Raw genomic sequence first — 18,885 nt, forward strand, 5'->3', positions numbered from 1 at the left:
AAAGCAGCTAAGTAAGAATAATTTTTTGTCTTTCTTCCTTAACATCTTTTTTTTCCCTTTATAAAGCAGAGTAATTTAGTGCTATTAGTATTCTTTTTTTGTAGTGTAACTGTTGGGTAGTGTTGGATGGGGAGAAATTGGTGACAGGAGCCTGAGGCATCAGCAGGAAAAGTTTGTGGTTTTCTGCTCAAAAAATACCTGTTTGCTCTTTGTCTGATGGCTTTTGGTTTTTGAATTGCCTTTAATTTTGTTTGAACCTGGGAGACAGCAAGTCCAGAGTTGGAGCAAGACTTAACAGGACAGTAAAGAAGAATCTGGAGTAGAATCTTTCCTTCCAGCCCATCCATGACGGATTTAAATGCCTGCTAGGAGCACCAGTGAACAGGAGCAGGCAAATGGGGATGTGGGCACAGGGATGTGGTTATTGTAATTGTTGTTTTTTTAGTTCTTTGTTTCATTTTGTTTTGGTTTTTTGGTGTTTTGTTTCCTCCTTCCCCCCCTGCTCAACTAAAGCCAGCAACGGTGTCCAAAAAAGTGAAAGCTTTTGCTGCTGTTATCACAAGGGGTGTGTTAACACAGATGGACCCCCCAAGAAGGACACCAAGAAGGACGCAATTGTTCAGATCTCTGGCTGTGCAGAGTGTTTGAGCCTGGCATTAGTACCAGAGGACAGTGTGAGCGGCGTCTGTGTACGATGCGAGCAGGTGAATGATTTGCTGTGCCTGGTGGCAGAGCTCACGGAAGAGGTAGTGAGGCTAAGAAGCATTAGGGAAAGTGAAAGGGAAGTTGACTGGTGGAGTCACACCCTTTCACCCCCAAAAGAAGTTCAGCAGGAGACAGTGAGGCCCTGCCACTGCTGCCATCAGGCAGATGGGGCAAACCAAGTAGGTGGCAGGGAATGGAAACAGGTCCCTGATCAGAGAGGTGAAAGGATTCCCTCCTGAACACCATCACTTCCCTGGGTGCCCTTAAAGAACAGATATGAGGCCCCGGACCCAGAGAATGAGGTAGAGGACAGTCAGGAGAAATATCTATCTGGAGGGTCTCCTGGTTCCACCCTATCTACCAGACAGATTACAACCACAGCTATAAAGAGAAGGGTAGTCGTATTTGGTGACTCCCTTCTGAGGGGAGCTGAAGGTCCTATATGTCAACCACACTCATCCCACAGGGAGGTCTGCTGCCTTCCCGAGGCACAGGTGAGGGATATCAGCAGGAGACTCCCTGAGCTAATTCGGCCCTCAGATTATTATCCACTGCTGGTAGTCCAGGCTGGCAGCAAGGACATTCATGGAAGAAGTACCAGGGAGATTAAAAACGATTTCAAGGCACTGGGTTGATTAGTTAATGGGACAGGAACACAGGTGGTGTTTGCCTCAGTTCCTGCGGTAGCAGGGATGAATGAGAAGTAGGAAAACCCATCTCATCAATAGGTGGCTAAAGGATTGGTGCCACCGGTGGAATTTTGGTTTTTTTGACCATGGGGCAAATTCCAAGGTACTGGCTCTCCTCAAATCAGATGAGCAAAAGGACTATAGCCCATAAATTGGTGGGGCTGATCAGGAGGGCTTTAAACTAAGTTTAAAGGGTTGGCTACTCAGGAAGAGTTTAGGAATATAGTTAGGTCATGTAGAAAGAAAATTAGAGAGATGAAGGCACAATTTGAACTCAGTCTAGCCACTTCTGTTAGGGATAACAGAAGGTCTTTCTACAGATACATCAATAGCAAAAGGAGGGACAAGGAAAACCTCCATTCTTTGTTGGACATGGAGGGGAACACAGTTATCAAAGATGAGGAAAAGCCTGAGGTGTTTAACACCTTCTTTACCTCAGTCTTCAACAGTAAGAGAGGTTGTCCTGAGGACAGCTGGCTTCTGGGGCTTATAGAAGAGGCTGGATAGCCCCCCCATAATCCAGGAGGAAACAGTTAGCGACCTGCTGAGCCACTTGGATCCTCACAAGTCCATGAGACCAGATGGGATCCACCCAAGGGTGCTGAAAGAGCTGGAGCAAGAGCTCACCAAGCTGCTCTCCATCATTTACCAACAGTTCTGGCTCTCTGGGGAGGTCCCAGACGATTGGAAGTTGGCAAATGTGACGCTGATCTACAAAAAGGGCTGGAAGGAGGACCAGGAAACTACAGGCCTGTCAGCCTGACCTCAGTGCCTGGCAAGGTTATGGAGCAGATCATCCTGAATGCAATCACACGGCACCTACAGGATGGACAAGGGATCAGAGCCAGCCAGCACAGGTATAGGAGGGGCAGGTCCTGTCTGACCAACCTGATCTCCTTTTACGATGTGTCCCGCCTGGTGGATGAGGGCAAGGCAGTGGATGTGTCTATCTGGAATTCAGCAAAGCCTTTGACACTGTCTCCCACAGCACACTCCTGGAAAAGCTGCAGCCCTTGTCTTGGACAGTGGCACTCTGTGCTGGGTTAGGAACTGGCTGGAGGGCCGGGCCCAGAGAGTGCTGGTGAACGGGGCTGCATCCAGCTGGCGGCCGGTCACCAGTGGTGTCCCCCAGGGATCAGTGCTGGGCCCAGTCCTGTTTAACATCTTTATCAATGATCTAGATGAGGGGATTGAGTTCACCAATAGTAAATTTGCAGATGACACCAAGTTGAGGGGGAGTGTTGACTTGCTGGAAGGCAAGAGGGCTCTGCAGAGGGACCTGGACAAACTGGAGAGTTGGGCTGATTCCAATGGGATGAAGTTCAACAAGGCCAAGTGCCGGATCCTGCACTTTGGCCACAACAACCCCTGCAGCGCTACAGGCTGGGCACAGAGTGGCTGGAGAGCAGCCAGGTGGAAAGGGACCTGGGGGTGCTGATTGACAGGAGGCTGAACATGAGCCAGAGTGTGCCCAGGTGGCCAAGAAGGCCAATGGCATCCTGGCCTGCATCAAGAACAGTGTGGCCAGCAGGAGCAGGGAAGTGATCCTTCCCCTGTACTCTGCGCTGGTGAGGCCACACCTGGAGTGCTGTGTCCAGTTCTGGGCCCCTCAGTTCAGGAAAGACAATGATGTGCTGGAGCGGGTCCAGAGAAGAGCAACCAGGCTGGTGAAGGGACTCAAGCACAAGTCCTATGAGGAGAGGCTGAGGGAGCTGGGGTTGTTTAGCCTGGAGAAGAGAAGGCTCAGGGGAGATCTCATCAATTTCTTCAACTACCTGGAAGGAGGTTGTAGCCAGGTGGGGGTTGGTCTCTTCTCCCAGGCAGCTATCAGTAAGACAAGAGGACATTGTCTTAATTTCTGCTAGGGGTGGTTTAGGTTGGATATTAGAAAGAAATTCTTTACAGGGAGGATAATCAGGCATTGGAATGGGCTACCCGGGGAAGTGGTGGATTCTCCGTCCCTGGAGGTCTTAAAGAAGAGACTGGATGTGGCACTGAGTGCCATAGTCTAGTAACTGTGGTGGTCGTGGATCAAGGGTTGGACGTGATGATCTCAGAGGTCCTTTCCAACCCAACTGATTCTATGATTCTATTCTATGAAAGAGTCACTTGCAAATTCGTGGTCTCGCTTTACTTTAGAACTTTGTGCTAAGGTAGCAAGTGGCTTTAAATCATCTGCATCTTGCTGGAAGGTTATGATCTTACCTTTCTTGAGTGGGTCTTTGTGCTTAGTTTTTCTACTGCATTATAGTAGCGATATAATGAAAGTTGACATCCAGGCTTTTTCTGCTTCTTTCGTGCCTCCCTATTGACCTCTCTGGGCCTGAGCCCTGTTTGTCATGATTCCACTGACTTGATGTTCATGCTAATGTCACAGTTTGATATACTTATCCAAACGATCTACAGGCATTCCTGCCAGATCTCCTTAGGACTCAGATTTTGATGTGTCCTCACCTCACCACCTTACATTAGTGATAGAAAAGACTACATGGAAAAGTGAGGGGTGATGGACAGAGAATGTATTGCTGCAAATTAGTATGTATGAGTTTCTCTCTTTCCCCATATTTTTCCTCTTCTGTTTTGTAGAATCCTTTCCAAATCACAACCACCTTTTTATCACACCCAGGATACGTACCATGGTGCTGACTTTTGATGTTTATTGTGTGCCCTTAGGGGATTTGAATAGCTTGGGATCACCCTACGACACTCTTACCCTAAAGAGATTTCAGTTCTGATACTTCCCAAATCTTTGGCATTATTTTTGATGATCAGTACATTTGTTTTGAGTTTCTGAATACGTGAAAGGGGATGGACTCAAGGAGATGGATTATTTCTTTGGTGGAATATAAGAGTAAATGTAGAATATTTTATTTGTTATTACTCAGGGACATTATGGCTAAAATGAATCCATCTTGTTTGTGTTTTCCATAAGCTGCATTCAGGCTCGGTCATCAAGGGTTGAAAAACACAGGGGTTTCTTGTTTGGTTGGGTTTTTTTGTGGTTGTTTGGGGTTTTTTTTCAGCCTTGGGTTAAGTGAGATGATGTAAAATTGCATTAAAAATAGAATCACTTGGGATAACATGGTTATTTTGTGATCAGAGGTAGAAAGTAGGGTGTATATAAAACCTTTAATTGTTGAATTAGCAGTTGATTCAGCTTCAGCACATTGTTCTTAGTGTTTATCTTGTGTAAGTACCCTAATTTTATGAATAGATTTAAGATTTAAGGCTTTTTATGTGCAGCTTTGCAGGTTCCTATTAAGCATAAACTTTAAAAATTTTCACTGAGATCGAGTCAGCCTATTTGACTGTGGTTTTTTAGTTCATGGGATAGATGTTTTCCACTGCATAGTCATTGTCCATACTCCTTTATAGTGTATATTTATATACTCCTCTAATACGTTTTCAATATATTAAAGAAGGAATTCTGAGGTTACAGAATCATCGTCTTGAGGTAAAGGGAGGTCACAGTTTGGTTGATAGTCCTTCACCAGGCTTCAGGGAACAAAGCGAGTACTCAGTGTCTCAGTTATCAAAAAACCAGAACGATGAGGAAGCTTTGTAGAAGTGAAGTCTTTTTGGGAAGTTTGAGGTGAAAAAGAGGAGATCCAGCCCTGCAGTTCTCCCAGGTGTAACCAAATTGGCTTTTCCAGGAGAAATGCTCATTTTGGAATTAGTTTCTTTTTTTTTATGTTATAGGTCATTGAAATACCTTTTTTCACGTTTTCTTAAAAGCTTTTAAAATATTTTATGTCTGTTAATGGGAGAAATAATTTAAATTAGATTAATAATCTAGTTCATGATCTTTGAGGAAAGTGGACCTTGATTGAGCTTATTTTGATCTGTTTTCTGCATGCTTTAGTTTGGTGGTTGCTCACCCAAGCAGAGCACCATCTCTTTTATATCTTGGATCACTTCCTTGCGAAGAGAGGTTTTGTGTGTTTCAGTTGGCTTTTTGGTTCTATTTAGAAGTGTTGTAATGCTACTTTTTACTTAAAATTAGTGCTATTATGTTGAATTCTCATTAGTTTAATTCTCTGAAGGAAAAAAAATAAATGACACTCTTTGCATGTGTAGTTAAAAATTGCTCCCTGTTCTCAGTCAGCCAAATGTAGAAACATTTTACCAAAAGCTTGAGCTGTTGGCTTGTTTTATATATATTTTTGAAGGTAAATATAGCTAGCAAAATCTAAAATTTGTGAGGATATATTTGAATACTGCCCTTTAAAGCCATTCCTGTAAGCTTGCATTTAATTCCACATGCTGAAGAAAGAAAACGTTATGCCACCCTGTAGGTTGCTATAAAGATTGTTTATGCAGCTCAGCATAGGACTTAAAATACGTTGAATTGGAGAATTTTGAAAAATGTACTGTGCGACATAGGGGACCAAATCATGCTAAAGTGCAAGGAAAGACTATACATCAGTTCAAAGGCTACATTATTCAAAAAAATACAACCATAAAAAAGGTAATAAGATTACATTCTCACACTTCATGGCTAGTAAGGTGCATTAAGCTGCTCAGATATTCATAACTTACTGTGACATTTGGGAAGATTACATTTTGCTGTGCACAGCCATTACTGCAGCTCAGATAATAACTAGCCAACGCCTGGACCTGGATTATGATCCCTGTCATTGGAAACAAATTTGTGTTTTGAAGGTTGATCAGTTTCAAATCACCATTAGAAAGGGTTAATATGACATACTTTGGGGGGGGGTGTGTGCTTATGTGTATCTAATGGGGGTGCATACATACAGTGCATCAGCTGCACTGTGCCTTGGGGATTCTGCTTTCTCTGGGTAATTTCTTTTCTTTTTTTTTCCCCTCACTTCCCTTAAAGGAAGTGTTAAAACGGGAATTACTTTTTTACCCGAGCATATTATTTCTCGAATGTACTTGCTGAAATGCTTGTGTTTGCAGATTAGATTGGAAACCTAATTTGACAGCTTCCTGGATGGGTGGTTACTGATAATAGTGCATCTAGCCAAAAGTGAAAGATTGGTGGTGTAGACTATAGGGTGAAGGTAAGGTCACCTCTAGTTGCTGTATATGGTTTTGGTGTGATAATTGATGGTTGGCTGATAGTTAAAACCAAATGCATAAAGAGTTGAATTTCTTGTTAAGAATTAGCAGGTGGTTTGTGACTAGAATTTAACCTTCAGCTGTTCTTTCTCTACACAGAATGCAGTATTTTCTTTATTTCTTACCTTCATGGTAAGAAGGAGAGCAGTTTCTTGAGGAATACCTCAGTTTTGTAGAGGATAAATTTAGTGTAAAATGAAGTGTAACATTGGTTATAGATTTTATGTTTTCAAATGCTCTGTTCAGGTTTTATTTAAGGGGGTTGTCCTCTTTTCTTTGCATTTGTTTTGAGATAATTCTTTGTTAATTCATTCTGCTCAACATTTTCCCTTGAATTCTGCCTTACAGAGCTTTCTTGAGGTAGGCCTCTGCTCCATCTTTTGGAAGGGGAAAACTAAGGCTTGGAGAATGGTAATGATTTGATAGATTTGTTGGAGTTGACAGCGTGAGTTGATATAGAGAACCTGGGAATATAATTCAGGTCTCCCCATTCAGTTCCTACAGTTTCCCTACATATGAAGGAAGCATCTGATAGTAAATTGCATAATTATTTTTCAAGACCAAGAGGGGAGAAAATGGAAAAGTGTAAATTACTGTTTAGAAATTGTTGCCGCGAGACATTGTCTATTCTGTCATAAAGGCAGTAACTTTCTCTGCTTCTTGTGGTGTTTGGCATTACTGATTTATGCCCAGAAGTCCAGAGATTGCTTCTTCAAAGTGACAAGATTTAGACACTTGAGGAAAATGTATGGTAATTTCAGTGGTTAATGAAGAGCGTATATTCTGTTCCATTGGGTAAGTTTACCTTTGGATCCTGACTAGCTGCAAGAAGCCGTCAGAGCTAATATGGAAGCAAGTTAGTATGTGCATTTTGGGGCAGTTTTGACACGTATGACTTCAGCAGTGACAGCACTGAGGCTGTTGATGGTCAAAGGTTGTGAAAGGAACACCATTTAGGACAGAAATAATGTCTTTTATTAAACAAATTTTTAGAAGTGAGAACAAGCTGAAATACTTCTGAGCATGAGTCCATTTTGATAATTTGAGTTGATGCGATCTGCACCCCTGTTTGTATGCTGGTATATAATGGGCAAGCATGGCCTCACCGTGAATACTGTGGCAGTTTTGGGCACTGCAACATAAGAAAGACACTAAGCTATTAGAGAGTGTCCAAAGGAGGTCAGTCAAGATGGTGAAGGGCCTTGAGGGGAAGCTGTGTGGGGAGCGGCTGAGGGCACTTGGTCTGTTCAGCCTGGGGAAGAGGAGACTGATGGGACACCTCACTGCAGTTACAACTTCCTCATGAGGGGAAGAGGAGGGGCAGGCACTGGTCTCTTATCGGTGGCCACCAGTGACAGGCCCTGAGGGAATGACCTGAAGTTGTGTCAGAGGACGTTTAGGTTGGATATTAGGAAAAGGTTCTTCACCCAGAGGGTGGTTGGGCACTGGGACAGGCTTGCCAGGGAGGTGGTCACAGCACCAAGGCTGACAGAGTTCAAGAAGTGTTTGGATGATACTCTCAGGCACATGGTGTAACTCTTGGGGATGGTCCTGTGCAGGGCCAGGAGTTGGACTTGGTGATCCTTGTGGGTTCCTTCCAGCTCAGCATATTCTGTGATTCAGTGATCGCTATTGTTATACAGTTCTAAAATCGAAAAGAAATGTTAAAAGTGGAGAGAGGGAATTGGGATAAAGGAGTTTAGTTAATACAATCCATCTTTCTTTAAGTTGGAATTTTTATTTTATTGAGTAGACGAATGATTGGAGCAGTTGTTTTCTCTCCCCACTTCACCTTCTTGGCACACACATATGTGGTTAGTTACTGAGAGTATGTTCAAATAATTCATGCCTCTAGGAGACCTGAAATATTACAGGATTTAAGTGTCATACCCAAAGCATTGTCAAAGGCTTGGAATGGTGCTGCTGTTCCACATTCATGCAAATATAGCAAGCCTTTGCTTCCTTTTAGTAGCTGTGACTGCTAATGAATCTGGCAGGTCCTACTTAACTAGCTTTATTCAGTATCTCAGGAATGTCTCTTAGGTGTTCATAAGTGTCAGTATTTCTGATGTGCATCAGCTCCTTTTGGCTAGAATTGCTCTCTTACCTGAGGAGTGTTAAGCACATGCAAAGGAAAGCTCTTAGGGCACTCCAGGCCACTTAAGGAATCTTGGCTGCTTTGTCACTCTCACCTGTTTTAGAACACCCACTTGATGTCTTCAGCTGTGTGGGGCAACTCAGGACACCTGTGTCTTAAACTACCCAAATGTCTTTCTGCAGCCATTGTCTAATAGTAGGTGACACCTTAGCAGCACCTTTGTTACTTAATAGAACTTGAAACAGAAGATAAAATTAGACAATATATTGATGCTGGCCTCATTTTTTTTTTTTTTAGCCTGCTTCTTTGATAGTTTTCTTCTTGCAGAATGAATAACTTCAAACATGGAATAGTACTTTGATACACGTTGTCTGAAGTTGGTTTTTTTTTTTAAATTTTTTTGTCTGAAAGCTTGTTGGAGGCCAATTTGACTTAGAAATGAACTTTATCATCCAAGAAGTAGAGGGCATCACCTGCATGGTGGACTTGCTGGATAAGTGTGACGTGACGTGCCAGGCTGAGGTGTGGAGCATGTTTACAGCAATCCTGAAGAAAAGCATCCGCAATCTGCAGGCGTGCACAGAAGTGGGGCTGGTTGAACAAGTGCTCAAGAGGATCGACAGAGCTGACAACATGATCGCAGGTACAGTGTCACCCAGTGTATGACTCAAACTGTGTTCCTTCTACGTAAAACCTCGTGGACACATTAATTAAATGATAGAAATTTAACACTGCATTCTATCAAGCAGTTACGTGGCTGTTCTTTTTCCTTTTCAGATCTCTTAGTGGATATGCTGGGTGTGTTGGCCAGCTATAACTTGACAGTTCGAGAGCTAAAGTTGTTCTTCAGCAAGCTTCAAGGAGAAAAAGGGAGATGGGTAAGAGAAAACACAAAACTGAAACCATTTTTTGTGGTATTGCTTATGTTTTTTCCTTATGTTCACGAGTTAAGACTTGTTCATAAACTTTATGATAAATTTTGAATGTACCAAAAATACAGGAAGTTTACTTGCACTATATCAATGAACCTTTTTACCTACAAGCAATTAAAATACAGAGAGTAGATGATGAAATTAAATTTCCTCTTATATCTGTGGACTGGATTGTAAACAAGTGTTTTTATGCATATGATTTTATTTTTGTGATTCCAGGTATGTGCAATTGAAGGAAAAAGGCTTATTATTTTTTTTGGTTAAGTCATGAGACAGAAATAAATTAAAAATGCCTACACGGGCAGTTCCATCTGCTCATATTTTCACATTGCTCTGTTTACCTGAAGATTGAAAAAACTTATCCGGTTAGCCAAGTGAGAATTTTTGGCAGAAACTGAATTGAAGGAAATAAATTCCACTGAAAAATTTTATCATTTTTCTCCTGTTCCTGTGTAAAATAGAAAGGGAGAGGAGGGTCTCCTTTTACTGTTCAGAACCTCATTCCTGAAAGTAAAAATGTGTATGTTGTAGATGCCACTGGATAAAGTTTTGTCTAACAATGAGTTGTTTTGTTGGACTTGGAAATTATTTTAACAATCATTTTTCCTGATTTGAATTTTGATTCAGCTCTTGTTATATCTAAATAGTCTGCCTAGTGTAGAGAAAAGGTAGCACAGTGTCTTTGTTGACTCAAATAATTTTAAAAAAGAGTATTCAATATAACAACAAGTATGCACACCTAATACAGCAAATTTTAAAAGACCCTTTGAAATAAATAAGTTTGGAGACTTTAACCTGCTTAAATAAGAATACTCTAAACTTCACAGATAATTGAAACTTAATTGAACATACAGAGCATTATTTAATCATAGATGAATTAAAGTGGCCTATTTAACATTAACTTTTTCATTTCCTGTCTCTCTGCTATTTGCATTTAATTTCCTTTCTTTATTAAAGACTAAATGCAGAGGAAAGAATGAGAAAAATGCCACTGTTGCATTGCTAAGGAGTTGTGCAGCTCCATAAATCTTAAAATCAGCAATGCTATAAGGATACCAAGTATTTTGCTACTACACAAATTACCTGGTCAAATTCTATAGCACTGAAGACATCTAAGCAGTTCTCAGCATTTCCTCCTCAATTTGAATTCAGGAGTCAGCTGTTTAGCTGACTGTAATTTTGGTACATTTGAAATACTTGCAACATGTCATGCAATGCTTAGTTTTCAGAGGCTGACTGTTTTTACAAGAGGGGGAGAAAGGGCACTTTCAGGAAAATATCAGAATTATAAAATTGTAGTTCAAAAAGAGGTCTTCCAGAAGGTTTCAATATGCTAAAGAAGACACATGAAATTGTCCTGTGACTGTGACCGGTATTTGCTGTACTTCTGTTGTACTTCTGTTGCTCATATACTTGATTTGGAGTTTATAGTTACTGAGTATTACAACAGAATCAATGCAGAATTAGGATGGTGGGGCAGTGTTAAGTATTCACACTGAGCACTCAGTTCAGGTGCTCCAAACTACCCTTGAGACTTTAATCTTTCTCCATGGACTTACAAGTCAGTTTAATGTGGTTTATAACTGTAGTCTTGATGAAAATAATCCTGTCTTCTGGTCCTCCTTTTGCTAGGTATTCCCCATGTCCCTTGTGCTGGCACAGGCTTCATGCTACCACAGTCCAGAAGAGCTGTAATTAAAAATTAGTTTGCATTTGTTTTTCCTGAATTAGTTTTCATGTGAATCACTTAATTTTCTTCAGCTTAGAGTCACACAGACTGCTGATGGGAATGAACGGATAGAGCGAGGAACCAAGATTCAGGGTCGGTTTAGTTTGTGCTGGGTAAAAGTGGCTCTGGCCTTTAAATCCCTAGTTAAGTTACCTAATTAATTGTCTTCAAGTTTTAAAATGTCTCAAAATTAATTTTTTTGTGTGTTTATAGTATTTCTTATAGGTTTGTTTTATTTATTTACGAGTGTAATAATTCTCTTTGTCAGCCACCACATGCTGGGAAGTTGCTGTCTGTGTTAAAACACATGCCTCAGAAGTATGGACCTGATGCCTTCTTCAACTTTCCAGGAAAAAGTGCTGCAGTATGTAGATATTTTAAGTCTCTTGTTCATTTGTTTTTCTGTTATGGCCGTTGGTTATTTTCATTTGTGGTGTTCTCTGTCTCATCTGTCATTGTCATAAGAGTTTTAATCAGATTTTTTTTTCTCTGCCCAACACCTACATTGTGCCTGAATAACTCATGCTTGTGCAATATCTCTATAGAAGGACAAATACTGTTACACAAAGAATGGATATAAATGAGGCTGCTTTTTTGGATTTCGTTATTTTTTTTCAGAGACTGGTTCAGTTAAATCTTGTTGCAAGGAGAATCTACCTGCTTTCCCCCCTCTTGTTTCTGTAAGAATGGTGCTTGTGTTAATATCCAGTATGTGTGAGAGTGGCTTTCTGGTGGATTGGCCTTGGCTGTGGATACCACGTGCCCACCAAAGCTGCTCTATCACTCCCCTCCTCAGTTGGGCAGGGGAGAGAAAATACAATGAAAGGCTTGTGGGTTGAGATGAGGACAGGGAGAGATCGCTCAATTGCTGTCACAGGCAAAACAGGCTCAACTTGGGGACATTAGTTTAGTAAGAATCAAATCAGAGAGGGGTAATGAGACATAAAAACTAAATCTTAGAAACACCTCCCCCACTTCTTCCTTCTTCCCAGACTCCACTTCACTCCTGATTTCTCTGTCTCCTGCCCCTGAGTGGCTCAGGGGGACAGGGAATGGGGAATGCAGTCAGTTCATCACATCTTGTCTTTGCTGCTCTCCTCCTCAGAGTCTTCCTCTGGAGTTCTACCTGTTGAGATAGCACTTCTCCAGTGTGAGTCCTGCTCACTCACTGCAGTTCTTCAGGAGGAGGCTGCTCCAGCGTGGGTTCCACGCAGGGTCACAAGCCCTGCCAGCAAACCTGCTCTAGCGTGGGCTTGTCACGGGGTCACAGCCTCCTTTGGGCTTCCACCAGCTCTGGTGTGGGGCTCCTGCACAGGCTGCAGGTGGATCTCTGTTCCACTGCTGACCTCCATGGGCTGCAGGGCCACAGCTTCCTGCCCATGGTCTGTACCACAGGATGCAGGGAAATCTCAGCTCTGGTGGTGGCTGTAACATCTCCTCCCCCTCCTTCTGCGCTGGCTTTGGTATCTACAGAGCTGTTTCTTTCACAGTTCTCACTCCCCTCTCCAGCTGAAGTTGCCATTCCCTTGTTAAGTATTTTATCCCAGAGGTGCTGTACCATCGCTGACAGGCTCGTCCTTGGCCAGCTCCATCTTGGAGCATTGTCTCTGCTGGAAATGGGGGAAGCTTCTAGAGGCTTTCTACAGAAGCCACCCCTGTAGCCCCCCACTACCAAAACCTCACCACACATACCCAGTACAACCTTACGTCTACCTTTGCTAGTGAAACCACAGAAAGTATTGAACTAGGAGTCGTTGCACTTGTGCCATTTATAATTATTTTTAGTGGTCAGATGATGTGAATAACATATATTGCTTAGAAGAATTCTCTGAGAAAACATAGATCCTAGACATTTATATGCAGAACAACACTGAAAAAGATTATATTTAGCCATGATTAGTCTTTTTGTAATTGTTCAAGCAGCCAAATAGTTAATTTTTGAGCTCTGTGGTGTTCACTTGAAAAAGAATTTGAGACTAAACAGGTAGTTGGAAAACTCTGTGCAAAATCTTCTGTAGGAATTCAAGTATGTCAACACTTTTGCTTCTAAAATTGTAGGATGAAAAATTATGTTCAAAGTTTCATGCTTAATTCAGAACAAGATTTGAATAAGATTTATCAGATGGCTCTTTTCAGTTTTCTTCACATAAACCCATTACCTTTCAGCCTTGGTGGCTTGAGATTAAATTTCACCAACTTGATGACATAATGAATTTTTTTTGAATGAAAACTAGAGACTGAAAAATGCAGACTATTAGAAAAATGCTTCTGCAGTTTTATCACGTGCAACAGAACTTGGCAATAAACAGACATGTTTTTGTTCCTTTGGGATATTCATGTAGTGTTTTTGTGTTTAACTTGTGTTAATTATGTGGAGTGCTTGAACCATATGTGGTATTGGGGTGCCTCAGTAACCTTAATGTGAATATTCTTATATATTTTTAAATTTAGAAGTCTCAGAAATTAAGTATTTCTTATAATTATTCCAAGATCCATTGTGAGTTAAATCAAGTGCTACGAGTTACCAAGACAAGCTCCAAGACATGCAGACTGATTAGTTGGCTGGTATAGAGAAGGATTTATAGCATTTTGTTTGGACAGGAGTAGCTGAATGGATCAGGGGAGCATAACAAGAAGTCTGGCAACACTTGAATTCTTTGATTTTTTTTGTTTATTGGTATTGATCATCTTGACAGAATCTTTGATCAGAGGTTATGGCTGAAGTGTGTTTTGCAAATCTGTGCAGCAAAACAGTGGAAAGTTGATAGTAATGTTAAAAAAAACCCGTAACCAAACAAAAAACCCCCAAACAATAAAACTCCAAACTTATAACTTCAGAGCTTTTGGGCTAACAAAGCCCATGTTTGAGACAAGGATTTTGGCTGGTGGGGATTGTATTAACTTTCTTTTAAGGAAGTTTGTGATTCTGTCATATTTCTCACTGGAAATCTATGTAGACATGAGTTTCAAGAGAGAAAAGAATCAGGTAAGTGAAATGTGCACAGCTTTTCCTTCATAGTCGGTTATTTTCCTAAATACCAACACTGTGTGAAGTAAAGTTTATATATCTGATTATTCTGTCAGGTTACCGCAAAACCATATTTACTTAAATTTGCCTTTTGAGAAGTTGTTATACCCTGTCTTCAACTAAAGCATTTGAGTTTGAAAGTGTAGCTCACTATTAATAATCTTCTTTGAGATATGAGGACCAATTTTTAAAATTGGTCTTAGATGAATTAAATATTGTAACAATTACAAAAAGCACGAGTTAGGCTGGATCTTTTTTAAACTTACAGAAACTGTACACATTTGCAGTGTGTGTCTGTGTATCAGTGTATATTTGTAGAGTGTGTCTTGACCTGTGTACTTTCACTGTTGTGATGTTGATCTTTCTACATGAATAACTTTTTGCTTCCTTTAGGCTATTGCCTTACCTCCTATAGCCAAGTGGCCGTACCAGAATGGATTTACTTTCCACACTTGGCTAAGAATGGATCCTGTAAATAATATTAATGTGGATAAGGATAAGCCTTACTTATATTGGTGAGTATTATGTACAACCGCATTTCTGAGGTTCATTTTTTATTCATTGTTTGATGATTTCTGCATCCATCTGTGTATGTGCTGATTTTGTTCTAATTTGTCAGTTTTCGAACAAACAAAGGACTTGGTTATTCTGCTCACTTTGTCGGAGGCTGCCTGATTGTAACGTCCATAAAATCAAAGGGAAAAGGTTTCCAGCATTGTGTAAAATTTGATTTCAAGCCACAGAAGGTGAGTAACAATAATAAAGTCTTTCAAATAGGTTTCATGAATTTAAAATTGTAACCTGGGAGTGTGTGTTGTAGCTATTAATTAGGCTCATCTTTCTGTAGAACAAAAGTTACATTGGAACAAGCAAAACAAATTTGTGTTCTGAAATCTTATTTCTTTTTAATTATGCAGCATATAAGAAAGATAGAAAAGCACAACTTACCAGATGTTTTATGAATTTTTGAGACTTGTGTGAGTTCTCTGAGAATTCTTAGTACATTGACACAGCTTGAAAGTGAAAATGCTTGTGATTTTATTTTTTCCTTCTTTGTTTTCTCGTTCCTCCAGACATTCTCTTCTCCTTTTTCTAAAAGGTTTTGCTCAGGCTCCCCTTTATGTCATCACTTACTCAGTGTGGGCAAATACAGTGTTATTTTAAAAGAGCACGTTTACTAACACACATTTAGTTTTCTTAATCAAGCCAAGGCCATTAATAGGAGTTTGGTGGTCTTACATGTGGTAGAAAACAGATCATTCTTGAAAGAATGTTATGCTTTGTGTTCATCCACAGGTTGTCCAGCAAGTAGTCTCCTTGCATTTGCTGCTCTATTCTATGTATCTTTTTAAATGTAAGAATTAAAATATGAGTTGATTTTATTACTGATATTCAAGGCTGGCTTACCTCTTAAGTAGTGTTATACAATGTTGAATATTTCCTTTTTCAATTAGATACTCTGCTAATGTTTCTGGAGCAACTGGTGTAAACATTTTGTGGGAGAACAGGCCTCCTCAGGAATTTCTTATCAGTAATCCCTTGCTGTAAATATGGATTCTGTTTGTGATAATTTGACATGCACAGCCTTTGAAAGGCTTTAGTCTGGAGCCATCCTTGCTCTTTGGAATGACATTTGTAGCAGTCCATCATGCTACGAGTAACCCAGCTTAGAACTTATTTACACAGTGGTTTCAGTGTAAGTTTGGTTCAACAGTGCCATAAAGATGTTTTAAGTTATATGCCTTAAGTATCTTGTATGCTTCTGTGTCATCTTTTTGTGGAAAAAAAATGGCATAATATTCTTTGACATAGCAATGCAAGAAAACTCAGCTGATGACTTATTAATCTTTTCTACTTCAAATACATTTGTCAGTCTTAATTTATTTCTCGTAAATTTGTCCTACTATGCCCCACTTGAATGGTAAAACCTTCTTTAGGTATCTATAGAGTTATGTCAATTGTTTTCTTATTGTTTAGTGGTATATGGTTACTATAGTGCACATCTACAACCGCTGGAAGAACAGCGAACTTCGATGTTATGTCAACGGGGAACTGGCATCTTACGGAGAAATAACATGGTTTGTCAACACCAGTGATGTAAGTAATCCCTGTGCATTAAAACCTACAGTTAGTAGATCATAATGATGGATTACGTAATTATTCTTTTCCATTTTATTAATAAACCTCCACCATTTCATGCATTTTTACAAAGTGTTGATTTAAAATTAGTAACTTTTTGGTAGAGGCATAAATTGTGCTTTTATACATCTCAGAACTTAAAATTTGTTCCTACTGAGACCCTCAAATACTTGTTTATGTAAAAATATTCCCTGAAAAAATGTGTGGGTTTTTTGTATAATTTGTTTGTATAGCGTAGATTAACCCTGTTACTGGGTTCTGTTTTATTTTCAGACGTTTGACAAATGTTTCCTGGGTTCTTCAGAAACAGCAGATGCCAATCGAGTGTTTTGCGGGCAAATGACATCTGTTTACCTTTTTAGTGAAGCCCTCAATGCTGCTCAGATCTTTGCTATTTATCAACTTGGTCTGGGCTATAAGGTATGTTAGAATTGACTATTAAAAATTTAATTCTGCTAAGACAGTGGTGGCTTTTAAGAATGTTGTGGCATTGTAACATATGTGAACTCTTCCATGTTTCTTCTGTAAGCCTGTGTTATCGCCTCGCAGACTACAAGTAAGCATTGATTCAATTATTTATTTTCCTATAAAATAAAAAGAATGGTGTTCTGGTTTGCTTCTCAAAATTTCAGTGTTGGTGGTTGGGAGAGGGAGAAAACACCCCTGTTGTCTCTGATCAGGTTTGCTGTTTCACTGAGGTTGAACACTTCCGATGAAGTATGATGTATTTGTTTTACAAATGTAGCTTTATAGTTGCTTGTGCTAGTCAGACTTTTTTAACATGTGAAGTTAGTGCTGAGGATTAGTTGTGTTGCAGTGATTTATTACTTGTTTTGTCTTAGCCTGAGGGGCACTAATTGAAGACTGTTATTCCCTAGCAGCTGTACAAACATAAGCTAAAAAAGATGGTTCCTATTCTATCTGCTCCTCAATTATTAGTTCCTTCTGAGTGAACATTGCTGACAGTCATGCTGTTTCCAAGCTAATGTGTTTCTTTTACGTTACCCACCATTTTGGCAATGATGCTCTTCAGGGGTTAAAAAAATTCTGCAGTTTTAATTCTGTAAAATTGACTTTGAGTCAGTGTTCTTATGGAGACCCCTTCCTTATTAAATACTTCTAGTTTAAAGAAGCAGTGTTTTAGTAATTTTTTTGGCAGTAGTTATGTTCTGAACTGTATCTTCCATGTGTGTAATCTAATTTTTTTTTCTTTTTTCCTTCTTCAACCCTGCTTCCCAATCCAGGGAACATTCAAGTTCAAGGCAGAAAGTGATCTCTTCCTTGATGAACATCACAAATTGTTGCTGTATGATGGCAAACTATCCAGTGCTATTGCTTTTATGTACAATCCAAGGGCTACAGATGCACAGCTGTGTCTAGAGTCATCCCCTAAGGATAACCCTTCTATTTTTGTTCATTCACCACATGCCCTCATGCTGCAGGTATATCAACGGTTTTTTTTTGAAAAACTAAAATCAAGTTTTATAGGGATTTGGATAAGATTGGGAATACCTTATAGGTTGGTTTTTTTTGAACCCTTCTCTACCTCCTGTTTCTTGAGCTAAAGTGGATGCATAAGAATCCTAAGAAAAAAATTTATTCTGTGTAAAGAATAAAGAATATCAGTATTACAAAGGCTGTATTAGCTTTAAAAAAAATCCTTTCTCATTTCTGACATGTTCCCTTCCCTACAGATGTTACCTATCTCCTGTCCTTTGCCCTGTTGATATGAAATCCTCTTGTTCCTTGTGCTTTGAATGCCCTCACCTGTTAAATTGTCAGAAGCTTTTCATGTGTTCTGTTCTAGAGTTTCTCCATTACTAGAAAGTTGTTTTAGAATTTACAAGCCACCGCCTATGTACTCATCTGAGGATCTACACTGTAGACTGTATCTAGAGCAGTAGGTCAGGCAGACTGGACGTTCAGTGTGGCTGTGGCAGCCAATTTGTTGTTCTTGCTGTTTCTTTTTATTTGGCGATAACACAGCTCTTATATCGAAGACATTAAAAACTATTTTTTAACGAACTTCTTAACAGTTTCTGAAGGGAGGTTTCAATATTTCTTGTTTCTTCTTTGGCAGGATGTGAAAGCAGTCTTAACGCACTCTATCCAAAGTGCCCTGCACTCCATTGGAGGAGTGCAGGTGCTTTTCCCTCTCTTTGCACAGTTAGACTATAGGCAATATTCATCGGACCACATCGACACAACTGTTTGGTGAGTGCATGTGCTTACTGTGTCCCGTTCTTTGTTTCTTTGTAAGTAAAGGAAATTACCTATTGCTTTATTAAATGGCATAGTAGTTTGTATTGTCCTATGTGAAAGTGAGTTTTGTCTAACAACAAAAAGGTGGCCTTACCACAGGCAGGACCTCAAAGTGATGTGCTTGTTTGCATCAAATGTTCTGTGAAAGTTCACACAGAACCAAAATGTACACATTTTACACTTCACAATTTTTTTTTTGTGTAGGAGAATTATGAATG

General features: G+C 40.0%; 1 protein-coding gene across 4 annotated transcripts in view; it reads left to right on the forward strand.

Moving 5' to 3' along the window:
* Window positions 1-18,885, forward strand: part of LRBA (LPS responsive beige-like anchor protein) — a 402,779-nt gene that overhangs the window by 37,786 nt on the left and 346,108 nt on the right. For all 4 annotated transcript variants that reach the window (XM_050327298.1, XM_050327300.1, XM_050327299.1 and 1 more), the window contains exons 2-10: window positions 8,989-9,220; window positions 9,355-9,455; window positions 11,507-11,602; window positions 14,660-14,781; window positions 14,886-15,012; window positions 16,244-16,363; window positions 16,679-16,825; window positions 17,650-17,847; window positions 18,486-18,619. In XM_050327298.1, coding sequence (XP_050183255.1) covers window positions 8,989-9,220; window positions 9,355-9,455; window positions 11,507-11,602; window positions 14,660-14,781; window positions 14,886-15,012; window positions 16,244-16,363; window positions 16,679-16,825; window positions 17,650-17,847; window positions 18,486-18,619 — 1,277 coding nt within the window. The remainder of the gene's footprint in view (window positions 1-8,988; window positions 9,221-9,354; window positions 9,456-11,506; window positions 11,603-14,659; window positions 14,782-14,885; window positions 15,013-16,243; window positions 16,364-16,678; window positions 16,826-17,649; window positions 17,848-18,485; window positions 18,620-18,885) is intronic.

Source organism: Myiozetetes cayanensis, unplaced genomic scaffold, assembly GCF_022539395.1.
Source record: "Myiozetetes cayanensis isolate MyiCay16 unplaced genomic scaffold, myiCay2020 scf33, whole genome shotgun sequence".
NCBI lineage: Eukaryota > Metazoa > Chordata > Aves > Passeriformes > Tyrannidae > Myiozetetes > Myiozetetes cayanensis.